This window comes from Papio anubis, chromosome 6, assembly GCF_008728515.1.
Source record: "Papio anubis isolate 15944 chromosome 6, Panubis1.0, whole genome shotgun sequence".
In the NCBI taxonomy this organism is placed as follows: domain Eukaryota; kingdom Metazoa; phylum Chordata; class Mammalia; order Primates; family Cercopithecidae; genus Papio; species Papio anubis.
In genome coordinates this window covers 112,784,545-112,800,615 of record NC_044981.1, presented here as the reverse complement: position 1 = coordinate 112,800,615, position 16,071 = coordinate 112,784,545, and the positions used below count along the sequence as shown (strand labels likewise).

Here is a 16,071-nt window from a genome sequence, read left to right as displayed (position 1 = left end):
GGATAGAAAAATCCTGGAAAATTGAAAAAAATTAAAAACATAAGCAATATTGAAAATTTGACATTTGCGACTTAGACTGGAGACATACTGAATTCTCATTTAAGGCATAGCTTTAACATGTAAAGTTATAACCAAAATCAAGCAGGGGAAGGACACTGCATTTGCGTTTTATTCTCAGAACACAGACCTCCCAACTCCATCCCTTCCAGCCACTGCCTGGCAATGTGACACAGCCAACTCACGATTCTGGCAGAAGTCTTCATCAGACCCGTCAGGACACTGCTGCACTCCATCGCAGGCGAGCGTGATGTCAATGCAGCAGCCATCGTCACAGAAGAAGTGGTAGCGCGAGCAAGTGTGCAAACATCCTGTTTGTAAACAAATCTCAAGTCACAGGAGTGCAGGAGAAGTTCAGATTCTCAAGATGTGGATGACAAAGGGGAGTCCATGGGGATGATAAAATCAAGATGGGGATGACAAAGGGGAGTCCGTGGGGATGATAAAATCAAGATGGGGATGACAAACGGGAGTCTGTGGGGATGATAAAATGCATTTGGGGGAAGAGATGCAAATAATCAGGCAAACCTAACAGTTTGAGCAACAGGTTCTGAAGAGGCAGGAAGGCTCTTTTTGAGCCTCCCAGCTTAATTCTTTGGACGCCTCAGGGGCTCTTGGTCTGAGGGCTGTTCTCCATGCTTGCCTTGCTCAGGAAGCAGCAGCCCAGGTCTCACTCCACCCTTGCTTCCCCGCCTCAGCTGTCTCCCTCTGCATTCATTCCTACACGCCATTGTTGGAATCTCTTCTTCTGGCTGATAGTTCTGCAGGAGGCCACCTAACACCGTCCCACTCAATGGATGGCAGTTGGCTATGTTTTAACAGAGGTACCATTTTATTTATTTATTTATTTACTTATGTACTTACTTAAGATGAGGTCTCACCCTGTTGCCCAGGCTGAAGTTGCAGTGGTGCAATCTCGGCTCACTGCAACCTCCACCTCCCAGGTTCAAGAGATTCTCCTGCCTCAGCTTCTGGAGTAGCTGGGACTATAGACATGCACCGCCACACCTGGTTAATTTTTGTATTTTTTGGTAGAGATGGGGTTTCACCTTGTTGGCCAGGCTGGTCTCGAACTCCTGACCTCAACTGATCCACCTGCCTCGGTCTCCCAAAGTGCTGGGACTACAGGTGTGAGCCACCGTCCCTGGCCCAGAGGTACTATTTTACATATGCTATGTCTTACATTCTTGTTTCCTAAGTAATACTTTTCATTGAGATTAACTTTTTACTATTGAATCCTATTTGTTGATTATCATAACATCCCTGATACTGTAGAGAATAAACAAAATATTTAGTTATGGGCTGGCATGAATTTAGTTTCATGAAATAATGACATTGGCTGGGCGTGGTGGCTCACACCTGTAATCCCAGCACTTTGGGAAGCTAAGGCGGGCGGATCACGAGGTCAGGAGATCGAGACCATCCTGGCTAACACAGTGAAACTCCATCTCTACTAAAAATACAAAAAATTAGCCAGGCGAGGTGGCATGCACCTGTAGTCCCAGCTACTCGGGAGGCTGAGGCAGAAGGATCACTTGAGTCCGGGAGGCAGAGGTTGCAGTGAGCCAAGATTGCGCCACTGCACTTCAGCTCGGGCGACAGAAGAAGACTCTATCTCAAAAAAAAAAAAAAAAAAAAAAAAAAAAGAAAAAAAGACATTTTCTCCCTTCTGGAGTTCTTAGGAGCTTTTAATTTGCAGTGCAATTTATAGGAGTTACACATATTTTCCTGAAATGCATTTTCCCTCTCCCTTGATTAAGCCAACTTTATGACTTAGTTAGATGAGAACCAGGTGACTATCTGGTACTGGCAACATGGACTAAGGCATAAGGCTAGAAGCAGGTCATAGGCGCTCCACAGTTTTACAGGGACAGAATGGACTAGACAATTCTCTCAGGAACATGGGGGAGTGGCAGACTACATGACATTCCTTCAAAACCAAATGGCTGAGCAGAGTTCACAAACCCAAGTGAAATCTTGGACACACACTTGTTTTTTTTTTTTAGATATGGGGTGTCACTATGTTACCCAGGCTGGTCTTGAACTACCGGACTCAAGCAATCCTCCTGCCTCGGCCTCCCAAAGTGCTGAGATTACAGATGTAAGCCACCACGCCTAGCCTTGGACACATCTTTTATTGAAAAGTGGTTAAATCAAGAGGTTGGGAAAGGAGTCTATCTTGGTGTAAGGCAATTTGAAGATATACTGATCCAGGAGGAAGAGAGGTTAAAGAAAATAAAGGCTGATAGAAGCTCCTGTGGAAGAAGAGGAAGCAAAGAGCCTGCAGTCATGACTGAGAATATGGGCCGGAAGGAGAGTCAGCTCTGGCCACTTGGAAGAAGCAGGGAGCGGAGGTGGGGGACACGCTGGGTATCAAGCGGGATACAGTTCCTCGTCAGGTTTCTTAAATTCATAGCATGAAAATCCCAAATATCTCAAGGTTTTATTTATTCCTTGGTGGTTTTAGAGATGGATCCATATTTGTAAATTTTCTATTTTTGGATTAGCAGCCTCCAAACTTTTTTGATCATGCATCCTGATCAATATATATATTGTTGAACAGGCATCTCCAGTTTATTTATTTATCTATTTATTTGAGACGGAGTCTTGCCGTGTCGCCCCGGGCTGGAGTACGGTGGCACAATCTCAGCTCACTGCAGCCTCCACCTCCCAATCTCAAGCAATTCTCACATCTCAGCCTACTGAGTAGCTGGGATTACAGGCGTGTCTCACAACATCTGGCTAGTCCAGTTTATTTATAAATAATATGTGCATACTACTGTACTAACATGGGTGTATCTTATGAAATATACTGAAATTTTAAGGAAAAAAATTAAAAATCAACAAAAATATAAACTCTGCTATCTTCTTTCTCACCCTAAAAATGTCTCGAACAACTCAGGGGCATCCTGTTTGGAGACTGCTGAGCTAGATCATGTTGGAAGAGCTTGCTGGGTTGCTGTTTGAATAGATAATTTTTCTAAATGTGAAAAATGTTCAAAATGTCAACTTATTAAAAATTGAACTAAGTTATGATCATATAAGCAGGGTACCTGCTCATCTGTCTACCTCAGCTGGTGTCACCCTTGGTTACCATAACATCTGGGTCATTCATTGCAAGACCAATACATACAGTGGACAGGTGGGAAACACTTGTCTCTTCTACCTCTATTTTCCAATGTCTCTCTGTGGTGTTTTATTAACTTTAATTCATAGCATGTTATTCCAATATAACCAGTAAGTGATTCTAGACAGCAGTTAGTACTATACCAATTCCTTTTTATTTTCCATATAAAGTTACCCACACAGGACATATACTCAAGCAGCCATTGAGTAAACAAAAATGACTCATGCATCACTCTCTGCCACTTCAAATACAGTTTATTACTATCTTGGAGAAGGGCCAGAAATTTACAGCTGGCAATTTACCTCTGGAGCCCGGAAAGCTGCCTGAGTAAATAAACCAGGGCAAACAAGTGGCTGGTGAGGTGCTGGCCATCTGCTCATATCAGTGCAGGCCCTTCCTCCCTCCCAGGCACCTCAGTTGTACAAGAGCTATCCTTTTCTGATTTCTGTGGGGATGACAGGGTATCTGTGTCTTCTTCCCAAGAGTCCCTTCCTCCCAGAGTCAGCACTTGACTCAGACCCTGTCCAGGTGAGTCCTCATACCCAGGGGGAAAGCCCTCTAGAGGGCGCCCAGTTCTACAGAAGTGAGCCATCCCTGCTGGAGCCAGTGTCATGTCTCCACTGGTCCTGGTGGCCAAGGGATCAACAATGTTTTGAGTAGCTGGCTGGCTCTGCTGTCCAGCTGCAATGAATCGGCAGGGCTGATGGAATCCAGGCTGGGCTGGACAGACTCTGTTTACTTGCTATCACTGGTGACCTCACAGTGCTGGCATGGGCTGGAGTTTGGTGCCTGTCCTGTCTGTGAATGGTTACCCTCCTTCTGTAACTTACAGTAAGCTTAACCCCTGGCTGGGCAGGGAGTGATCAGCCAAACAAATTTTTAATGTCATCTATGAAAATTACCAAAGCTGACAAGTCCTTAGGATTCTAAAATCTCTAACTCCTTGGAAAATTTCATTTCCAGTATGCATACTAACCTCTGTTTTTGATAGAGGTCTAGATCCAATATAGTACAAGTAAATTACAGTCCTGTTCCAACTCTTTTATCCTCATTCTGCACACTGCTGGCTTAATTACCATCTAGATCCTGAGTAGTGAATACTGAGAATTCAACAATGTCAGAGACTTACTGCAAGTTTACCAGAGTGATGGCTAGTGACAGGAAGTCAGGGACCACCAGTGCACCACTCTATCCCCAGTGCCTGGCAAGGTCCCTGCATGCTGCATACACTAAGAAAATACATAATGACCGAGTAACAGGATATTTAAATGTACAAGATCCTAGCACCTCTCCAGAAGTGAATCGTGTATGTGGTGAGGGGTTCCCTCTACAACACTACAATATCTTTAGTGTCGCTAAGTTCCATGCAATGGATATTTTAAAAAATTTGATGACCTAATCTTTCTTAGAAATGTAGATGTTGGGCTGGGCGCGGTGGCTCATGCCTGTAGTCTAAGCACTTTGGGAGGCTGAGGCAGGCAGATCACCTGAGGTCAGGAATTTGAGGCCAGTTTGGCCAACATGGTGAAACCCTGTCTCTACTAAAAATACAAAATTAGCAGGGCATGGTGGTACACGCCTGTAGTCCCAGATACTTGGGAGGCTGAGGCGGAAGAATCGCTTGAACCCAGGAGGCGGAGGTTGCAGTGAGTTGAGATTACACCATCGCACTCCAGCCTGGGCAACAAGAGCAAAACTCCATGTCAAAAAAAAAAAAAGTAGATCTCTAGAAAAGAAACATAGATGAATGAAATAAATTTTACATTGTTACATTGTACAACAGAATGTGACAACCATCAAATGTATTTAAAGTAATATTATTATTATTTTTTTTTTTTTTTGAGACGGAGTCTCGCGCTGTGTCACCCATGCTGGAGTGCATAGCTATGCATCTGTGTAGTCTATGAAAATGTGTAGGCAGTACTTTCAAATTGATGTGTCCTTTGCATATTTCAATTAATTTTAACCATACTCCTTAGCTGCACTCTTTCTCTTTCTAATATTTTTGAAGTGATTTATTATATCAGCAATTGATTACACCCAAGAGCCAAGTCTTTCTTCAATCCTGTGGTATGCCTTTTCCTTGTTTTTTTATATGTATTTTTAATTGACAAAAAAGGAGAGTATATATTTATGAGGCACAATGTGATGTTTTGATATATGTTTGCATTGTGGAATGATTAAATCAAGCTAACTGACATATCTATCATCTCCCCTACTTATAATCTTTTTGTGATGACAACATTTAAAACCTACTCTTTTAGCAATTTTGAAACAGATAATACACTATCATTAACTATAGTCACCATGGTGTGCAACAGATCACCAGAACCTGTTCCTCCGGTCTCACTGACACTTTGTACCCTTTGACCAGTGTCTCTCCTTTCCCAGTCGGTCCCCCGCACAGCCTCCAGTAACCACCATTCCACTCTCTGCTTCCACGAGTTCAGCTGGTTTCACTAAACTCCTTAGCTTCCCTCTTGGAACAGATGCATCAAATGGAGCATCCATCTGTAAACAAAGTCCTCTCCCAGAATAGCCGGGCAATTGTCTTTGATGAAGTCAAGAAAAGCGGGAGCATCTCTTCTCATCCCCTGGAGTGCTCCCTCCACCCCAACCCAGTAGCATCAACTAAGCCCAAAACAGAAGAGAGCCTGCTTTTGTTATTGTATTTTTAGCAAAGACTCTCTCATTCAGCAATAACCAAAAATAAAGTGGAAGAGCCCATGGAGTGCAGAGCCAGAAGACAAAGCACCAACGACGCCAACGACGCCGCCTTCCATAAGCAGTGGGAAGCGAGGGAAGGGCCTTCTTCTCACCTCCTGTGGAGTAGGCCGCACGAAGCACCGTCACTGACACGTTGTCAGAGCTTCTCTGCCCGGCCGTATCCATCACTGTCAGCTGGAAGGTGTAGGTTCCCTCCTGTAGGTGGGACAGCTTCAGGGTTCCTGATTGAGGCACCTGCCACACAGATGCGACACATGACATTGAGCAGCAGTCCTGAGCTCCGAGTCCAACACCATCCTCGACCGAAAGTCCATGTCCTCAGAGCAGCCCCGGGACCTGCCTCTGCACTCCAGCCTGAGGCTGCTGAACTACATCACATGCTGCTGGCAGCTGGCCCACCTTGAACTCATCAGTTCTAGTTTATTTAGGTGGCCAAGACCTTGACTGACACAATCCCTTCTCTTGTCTGCAGCAGTTGCTGCTCCAAACCTGCACCTCATCCCCAGCCTCACGCTCAGGATCCAGGCCCTTCCATCTCAGCAGGGGGCCTCATCAGCTTCAGGGAGAAAATCAGGACCATGACTAGGGCTCCACCACCCACCTCCTCCTGGGGCCCTACCTGTACCCACTGTCATCTCCTTCTGAGAGCCGGCAGGGAGTAGCTATCCCTCCTATGTTCCAGGCCAACCCCTCCTTCTAGTCCTTGCCCTCTTTCTTGCTAGGACTTTTAGAACACTGACACATAGACTCACTTCTCTTTCAAATGGCTCTGCTATTACAATGCCCAAGTGTCTCTCATCCTAAGAAACAAACAAACAAAACAACAAATAAAAAAATTCCCTGCACTCCAGGGGCTCGCCAATCACAGCCCCGCTTCCTTCCCATCTCCACTTGGCTCACTGAAAGGGCTCACTGAAAGGCCTCGCTGTGCCGCGCTTGCCGTTTCTGTTGGTTCACTTCCCATTTAGTCTTCGCCCACCTGGTGGAGCTGCTTTCCTCACCGTCCCCCTGAAACAGTGCTGGCAAAAGTCACTCACTGACCTAGCAAAAGCCATCTAGGTGTCAAGACCAGCAATACTAGTTTTTAAAAATCCATGTATGGTTGGGCGCAGTGGCTGACGCCTGTAATCCCAGCACTTTGGGAGGCCGAGGCGGGCGGACGATGAGGTCAGGAGATAGAGACAATCCTGGCCAACATGGTGAAACCCCATCTCTACTAAAAATACAAAAATCAGCTGGGCATGGTGGCGTGTGCCTGCAGTCCCAGGTACTTGGGAGGCTGAGGCAGGAGAATCACTTGAAAACCTGGGAGACGGAGGTTGTAGTGCGCCAAGATCACCCACTGCACTCCAGCCTGGTGACAGAGCGAGACTCCATCTCCCAAAAAAAAAAAAAAATTCATGTTTAGCTGGCCCTTTTACTGTATCTGGCCACGCTGGCCACTTTGGCTATTTGAAAACCCCTGCTTCCTTGGCCTCCTTTTCTATCCAAGCTCCCCCACTCATTCCTTGCAGAGGCCCTCCTGGGCTTCAGTTCTGATCACTCCCTAACCCAGGGCTCCATGCTTGCCCTCTGCTCTCCCAACATTCACAGGCAGCTTGCTGAGCACGCTGGAGCAACAGCTTCTAAGGCTCAGCTCTGTGGTAGGATTTTGCTGGACATTCAGCCAAAAGACTGTTTCTTCAGCTTTCCTAATGATTCTATTACCCATTTAATATTCTACTTAAAAGAATTCATTTCTGCTTAAATGAACTAGTCTGGATAGTGTCCTCTGCCGAATGCTGACCATTCGACATTCTATTACATTGATGCATTAATAATGGACTTTTCAAATTACAGAGGATTGCACTATTATAAGAACCATCTGCTTGTTTTTAATTAGGGAATCCTAGAATGTGGACTGACTTAGGCTTAGAGGATTTGTCAACACCACATATACACACCCACAGGATGCTTCACAATCATTTAGAGGTGATATAATGAGATACCGTGGTTGTTGTATTTTATGCCACTTTAGCTAAGGTATGGATTTCCAGGTCCCAGCCTCAGAGAGTCAGAGTCAGTGGGTTGGTCAGGAGAGCGGGACCCAGGATTCTACACTTACCCAGCCCACCCAGGTGACCCATGATCCACACTGAAAGAAACACTAGTGCGTGGTTAAGAGCACAGAAGCCGGTGTCCAATAGACATGGGTTTGAATGCCAGCCCTACCCTGTACCAGCTGGGTGATGATGTACTTAATGTCTCTAAACCTCAGTTTTTTTTTCATTTGTAAAATGGAAATAATAACAGTACCTACCTGATGAGGATCAAATAACGTAACTCATGTAAAAGAGCTGGGCCTCGCTTAAATATATCCATTGTCTCCACTGGTTGATTCTTATCTCTAACTGAACAACATTACACAATGACTCTTTACAGATAAAGAAATGATTCCCATGAAGTGATTTTCATTCACTGAGACAGTGACAGAATTGAGACCTCGAGTTGTAAAACAGTCTACACCGGCCTACAAGCTGTCCATCACTTTCCCTGCAAAAGCCTTACTCTGGAGGGCTGGCAACGATGGCCACCTGCCCTTTGTTGTTTATTTCAAAGAGATGTTAAGCAATGCTCACTGCCATGCTGTTACATTACCTTCAGACCCAACTACACTGAGAGAATGCCAAACGGGTCATTTATGTGAGTGCTAAAATACTAAGGGCAGCAGAGAGCACTCTAATGACAATAAGAGAATTTTCAAAGAGCCTGGAGTGGGTCACTGATGCTAGGAATCAGAACCCACTGAAATAAAAGTGGAAGTCAGTCTGAGACTCAGGACAAGATCGGATAAGGTCTTATTCTGATCGGATAAGACCTGGGGCTCAGGTCTTATCTGTCGGATAAGACCAGATCTTATCCGGTCAGATAAGATCAGAGAATCAGATAAATAAGACTGAAAACAAGACTAGAACTCTGGTTTGAGACCTCAAGATTGCATTTAATGATCCCTCTTTCATATCTCACCTCCAATCCCTTGGGAAATCCCACGGGGTCTGCCTTAAAAACACATCCAGAATTTGACCATGTATCACCCTGTCCACGGGTACCACCTTGCTCTGACCCCACCCTGTCTCTTGCCTGGGTCACTGCAGTGGCCAGGAGGCCTGAGCTCTGGTAGGACCAGGGCCTGGTGTCTCCTTTTTTCTGGAAACTTTCCCTCCCACCTCCATCTGCAGTGAGAGGAGGGTCAGTTATGGCCTCTTCCTATGGGCACCAGGCTGAACCAAGGTGAGACAAAGACAGGGTAAGGTGCAGGTGGTAAAGCTCAGAGCTGCCTAAGTGGAGGGGTGGGGGGGTATGTGGCAGGCTCTGGCTCTCTTTAAGCCTGGCTCAGAACCAGGCAGACCTTGCTGGCGGGCAGCAGTACAATAGCTTACGCCCTCATTTACTGTCTCTTGGGACTGAGGAACACAAGGGAGCATGGCTGCAAATGACAGGCATGCTGGAGAATGTCTAGGTGAGGCCCTGCAGCCTTCAGTCAAGTAAGGTGATACAAGAAAGCTGCTCTGTCCCAGTTGCTCAGCCTGAAAGCAGACAGGAAGCCCTGAGACTGCCAGGGACCAGCAAGTGCTGGCCCCCCGCCATGGTATGTGAGTGGAGGAGTGGGCTGCAGGATTGATTCAGAGCAGAGATTTAGAAGGTGGGTGTGACAGGGGGACGCCGAGTCACGACCAGATTCTGAGCATGGCCATCGGAGTGGAGACAAAGTTAACAGAGATTTTAAAAAACACCAAGGGGCCGGGTACGGTGGCTCACGTCTGTAATCCCACCACTTTGGGAGGCTGAGGTGGGTGGATCAGTTGAGGCCAGGAGTCCGAGACCGGCCTGGCCAACATAGTGAAACCCCATCTTTACTAACAATACAAAAATTAGCCAAGTGGTGCGTGCCTGTAATCCCAGCTACTTGGGAGGCTGAGGCATGAGAAACTCTTGAACCCAGGAGGTGGAGGTTGCAGTGAGCCGAGATTGCACCACTGCACTCCAGCCTGGGCGACAGAGCGAGACCCTATCTCAAAATAAAATAAAATAAAATATAAAATAAAATAAACCAAGGAAGCACTGAGGCCAGGAAGCTGGATGTGCCATCCATGAGGCTGCTGGCATCACCCTGTGCCAGAGCTCCCTGCAAAAGTCAGTGAGTCACTGAGCTTCTGGGCACCAAAACTCAGAGTGCCAATGTCAGACTAAAACTCTGCAGGCCTGCAGTTCACTAGGAAGCCTCTTGTCAACACTGGGGCTGAAAGGACAGAGCATCCCTGGGTCAGGGGCCATCCCCACACCTGGCCTTGGCATGCTTCCCCACTGCCTGCCCAGGCACTGCCTGTCTGATGCAGCAACACTGGGTCCAGATGCAGATTATGATAATCACCTCAGCCTCCTGAGCACACTCCAATTTAGATCTATCCAGATTAAGTGTCCCTTCTCTGGCTCCTTTCATTCCTTTAGCTAACGAGAGCTGTCTCTCTTTGCATTCGGTTATTTAGAAGATGTAGAACTGTCACATGGATGCTTTCCCTTTAAGGGCCCAGGTGACCCTTCTATACATTTTCTCCCATTAAGATGACATTGGAGAGAGGGTTTAAAGTGTTTCACAGATATGTTCCAAGTTTCAGGATAAAAAACTATCTACATATGTACACACAACATATCCAATTTGTAACTTGGAAACAGACATGATCATAAAACCGGGAGCTTCTAATCTCTGCTCAAGATCCCTGTTCAACAGTAACAGCCTTTGGTGGTTGGCTTCTGGCCAAATCAATGAATGACTCAGCCTGTTTTCTGACTCAACCCCATCTTCCTAGCTAGGAATTTAGTGGCTAGGAATACACGTTTGGGCTTCTCATATATGTATAGACTAAATTACACACACACAAGCATGCACACACACACACACATTGTATATACTTGGTTACAAAAACTTAGTAGTACCTATTTAAAAAAATTATGTATAGCAGGTAGGCCAGGATGCAGTAAGTTTTGATTTAATAATGAAGTTGTTGGTTTAAATAATGTCCATCCTTTAGCAAGCTTCCTTACGTGTGGTTTTCTGAAGTCACTGCTGTAGACTGAATGGCTGAGTGCCCTCCCAAGGTCACATGTTCAAACCTAATGCCCAGTGTGATGGCATTTGGAGATACATGCTCATGAATGAAGAGCATGTTAGTGCCCTTATAAAAGAGGCCCCATATTATTAAAAAGTAAAAAACAAAACAAAAACCACTAGATGCTGGTGGAATGCTTACACAGTGCTGGTGGGAGTGCAAATTAGTTCACCCATTGTGGAAAGTGGTGTACTGTGGAAAGTGGTGTGACAATTCCTCAAAGAACTAAAACAGAACTATCATTTGACCCAGCAATCCCATTACTAGGTATATACCCCCAAAAATACAAACTGTTCTACTGTAAAGACACATGCACGCATATGTTCACTGCAGTGCTATTCACAATAGCAAAGATATGGAATCAACCTAAATGCCCATCAATGGTAGACTGGATAAGGAATATGTGGTACATATACATCATGGAATACTATGCAGCCATAAAAAACAACAAGATCATGTCCTTTGCAGAAACATGGATGGAACTAGAGGTCCTCATTCTCAGCAAACTAACGCAAGAACAGAAAACCAAATACCACATGTTCTCACTTATAAGTGGGAGCTAAATGAGAACACACAGACAGAGAAAGCAGGACAGCAGAACGCTGGGACCTACTTGAGGGTGGAGGATGGAAGGAGGTAGAGGTTTAGAGAAAAAGAAAACCGTTGGGTAATATGCTTAATACCCAGGTAAGGATATAATCTGTACACCAAGCCGTTAAGTCATAAGTTTATCTATATAAAAAACCTGCATATGTACCCCTTAACCTAAAATAAAAGTTAAAATACATTTAAATATAAAATAAAAGAGACCCCAGAGGGCTGCCTTGCCTCTTCTGCCTTATGAGGACACAGTGAGAAGATGGCTGGTCATAAACTAGGAAATGGGTCCTCACTAGACACCAAATCTGATTGTATCTTGATTTTGGACTTCCCAGCATCCAGAAGTGAAAAAAATTCATTTCTCCTCTTTAGAAGCCACTGAGTTACAGTGTTTTATTACAGCAGACCAAATGGACTAAGATAATCATTTAGTTAGAAACTTTTAAGCAACTGATGAATGTAAGTCAACGTACTGATTTATGAATTCCAAATCTCCTTGAATGTCCTACTTTGTATCATGTTCCCAAATGTCATATTTTACATTCTGACTTCAGATTTAAATGTATTATGTATAATATTCATGAAAGTCAGTGTCATTTAATGGGCTGCCTGAAAAATATGTGTCATCTTGCATTTTGATGTATTGTAAATATTCAGTTAAGTGGATGTAAGGGCAGAAAATATATAACTTTAAATCCAGTGGATAGCCTCTTGGTTCTGACCAATCATCTATTCTGTCTTCACAAATGAAAAACACAGATCAGGTGCTGTGGCTCATGCTTGTAATTTCAGCACTTGGGGAGGCCAAGGAGGGAGGACTGCTTGAGCCCAGGAGTTTGAGATCAGCCGGGGCAGCATAGTGAGACCTCATCTCTACAAAAAGTTAAAAAAAAAAAATTAGCCATGACTATAGTCCCAGCTATTCAGGAGGCCGAGGTGAGAGGACTGCTTGAGGCTACAGTGAGCTCTGATCGTGCCACTGCACTTCAGCCTGGGCAACAGAGTGAGACTCTGTCAATGAATGAATGAATGAATAACGAATGAATGAGATAAGTCAGGAACATGAGCTTTCCTGTATGCTTAGTGTCTATTACAGTACTGGACACATACCAGATGCTTAAAAATTCGCTATTAATTGTTTCATAACTAATCTGACAGCATAATTCCTTGCAGGTTGAATACCTGTCTGGGTCACTTGGACATGCAAAGATGGGCCCTAGAGCCTGATCTTAAAGTATTGCAAGACAAAGGGAGCGATCACTACTCTGCCTGAGGAGAACAAGGATGAGGAGCCCATGCAGATGGTGGAGAGCAGGGGAGATGAGAGGAGGGATGAATGGCTCAAGAAGAGGAGGAGGTGGGCGCTCAGGGGAGAGCCCAATGAATGGATGCTCCTGGGTGCTAGGGACAGTCAAGGGACTTAGGAACAAAGGCATCCAACATCAGGTTTTAACTTAACTGTTCTGCTGTGTGACTGCCCTCCCTCCATTCCCAACAACTTTCAAACTTAGCCCCATTTTGCAGCTTGAGGGCGGAGTGCATCAGTGTTCCAGTCAGCAGGAAGTCATTCTCAGAGAAAAAGGAATTTGATTTGAGAGGCCCAATTCTCCTGGCAGAAATGTTGGGGTGTGAAATCAGGCTGCTCAAGTTAAAGGGGTCAGAGGTATAGCTCCTGAAGGTTAATTACTGTTAAAGGAAAATTCTCAAAATGGTAAAGCTATGACTCTCACACAAATATAGCATGAATATTTTTCAAAGACATTAGTTAAAGAGGGAATCAATAAGGTGGTTCAACTGATTTAAAGAATCTGAAGACTACATATATACAGTCAATCATGAATGCGAAAAAGAAGTTGCTAGGAGATGCAAAACTGAAATGGGTTTGCTAATCAGTACTGAAATGAATCTATTAATAGATTGGTTAGTATCTACATGTACTAAAATGTCATGTTTGAAATCTTATTTTCTCCTATATACCAATTATTTTCTCCTATATACCAATTACCCCTATATACCAATTTTTTTTTTTTTTGCATTTCTATGGACAAGAATCATTTGGTTACTATCAGTTTTCTGCAACTTATAGATGTTAACCCTGAAGGATCCACCAACCAACCCCAGCATTCCATTGAAAGGTACTTGGTAATCTTTTGCCCACCTCAAAGTCTTCCACAGTGTTTCCTGACAGTCTTCATCCACCAAATGGGGATGTGCCTACAAGTGAGGGTGTCCCAGTGGACTACAGAGCTCTCTAAGCTTCCTGGCACTCAGTGGGTGCTCAACCCATGGGGGTTTTGATTGTGATGAAGTCTCAGCAGGATGAGTGTTAACTCTGGGGGACATTCATGAATGTATATCATTCTAAGACAGTCACAAATTGGTAACAGATGCTTCCCCTAGTGTAGGCTCTGTCATTTAGATGATGGCTTCATAACTTGAGGTCTACCTGCGTCGCTGTTATACACATGCTTGGAAAAATGCAGCACGAACCTATTGTGTGATGTAGCTACTAACATGGTTCATGTAATGAAGCTCATGAATAGAAGCAGAGGCAATATCTGGATCACAGGAGGTAATGGATGAGTCAGAAAACCAAAGTTTAAATATGGGGTTCAGGCCGGGCGCGGTGGCTCAAGCCTGTAATCCCAGCACTTTGGGAGGCCGAGACGGGCGGATCACGAGGTCAGGAGATCGAGACCATCCTGGCTAACACAGTGAAACCCCGTCTCTACTAAAAATACAAAAACTTAGCCGGGCGAGGTGGCAGGCGCCTGTAGTCCCAGCTACTCGGGAGGCTGAGGCAGGAGAATGGCGTGAACCCGGGAGGCGGAGCTTGCAGTGAGCTGAGATCCGGCCACTGCACTCCAGCCTGGGTGACAGAGCGAGACTCCGTCTCAAAAAAAAAAAAATAAAAAAATAAATAAATAAATAAATAAATAAATAAATATGGGGTTCAATTAGGGGTATTAAATGTTAAGAAGGGTATGGATTAATATGAGAAAATCCAGACAAGGCAGGATAGTGGTGGGCCTGAAAATCAATTCATATGAGGAACATCTGACAAATCATGGGGTGCTGAGTTCTGAGAACAGCATACCAAGTGGTGATGTTCTTTTTTTTTTTCCCAAAGACCTCCAAAACTTTTACGCAGGATAAAAAGATGAGTTCAGTGTTTCTCCAAAGGGAAGACCCAGCACCAATGCACAGAAGGAAGGGGAGGCGCAGCCTGCTTGCCCAATACAGTGATGAGCAATGTCATGGACATGATGTGAAGTAGTGAGCTTCTGCCCTTGGAAAAGTCAGGCAGACGGTAGATGAGCCTTGGAAGAGGTGTGGTAGAAGGCGCTCTTGTTTGGAGGAGAGGCTGGGAAGGATGCTGGATGTATTAGTCCATTCTCACACTGCTATAAAGAACTGCCCAAGACTGGGTAATTTACAAAGGAAAGAGGTTTAATTGACTCACAGTTCCGCATGGCTGAGGAGGCCTCAGGAAACTTACTAGAACAATCGTGGCAGAAGGTGAAGGGGAAGCAAGGCACCTTCTTCACAAGATGGCAGGAGAAATTACCAAACACTTATAAAACCAGCAGATCTCGTGAGAACTCACTCACTATCATGAGAACAGCATGGGGGAGACCACCCCCATGATTCGATAACCTCCACCTGGTCTCTCCCGTGACAGATGGAGATTATGGGGATTATAATGCAAGATGAGATTTTTGGGTGGGGACAAAGGCAAACCATACTGGACAAGGGTGAGTCCAATTCTAACACAATATAATCGGGGAGTAAAATCACTCTTACTTAAATCAGTGGTGAGGGACTTCCTGATTTGTTTTTGTTTTGGTTCCAGTAGAATATAAATCAGTGCCTCCTTACCTCACCCTCTTTCTCCACTTTCCCTAACTGAAGTGGTTTGGATGCCGCTTATCTGCCTAAGTCAGGAAGTGCTTATTTGCCTAAGCCAGGAATTCACCCTGACAGGGTGAATAAAAAGCCACTTGTCTCACCACTCAAGACTTCCTGACCATAGGCAGCCACCAGGCACATGGCTGATTTCCATCGGCGGCGATCCCAGGAGCCCCGGGCAGGAGCACTGCATGCTGGCCTCCCTCCCTCACAGGCCTGGTGCACCCCAGCAGACCTCGCTGCCAGGTAAGCTGTTTACTTTCTGGCTCGTGTGAAGGATAAGTTCATCCTATTGTTATTGTCCTCTTTAGACTCTTTTGTAGTTTTCGAATTTTCTACCTGGATCTTGAGCTAAGAAAAAGAAATAGAACTTTAAAAAAGTAATCTGAGTCATTAAAACAAAGTATGAGTCTTTTTCCTTGAAGTGTCTTTGTCCTCTAGACAAGTCACAAACAGCAGCAAGAAGGAGGGTAGGCTCCAAGACAAATGATCGAGACTGCTGCT

At 44.9% G+C, this 16,071-nt stretch overlaps 1 protein-coding gene across 1 annotated transcript in view; it reads right to left on the bottom strand.

Annotated features, from left to right (window-relative positions):
- LRP11 (LDL receptor related protein 11) overlaps positions 1-16,071 on the bottom strand; it is a 41,123-nt gene that overhangs the window by 19,071 nt on the left and 5,981 nt on the right. The window contains exons 3-4 of the mRNA XM_003898053.5: positions 6,004-6,145; positions 243-368 (exon numbers count right to left, since the gene is read on the bottom strand). Of these exons, the coding sequence (XP_003898102.1) occupies positions 243-368; positions 6,004-6,145 (268 nt within the window). The remainder of the gene's footprint in view (positions 1-242; positions 369-6,003; positions 6,146-16,071) is intronic.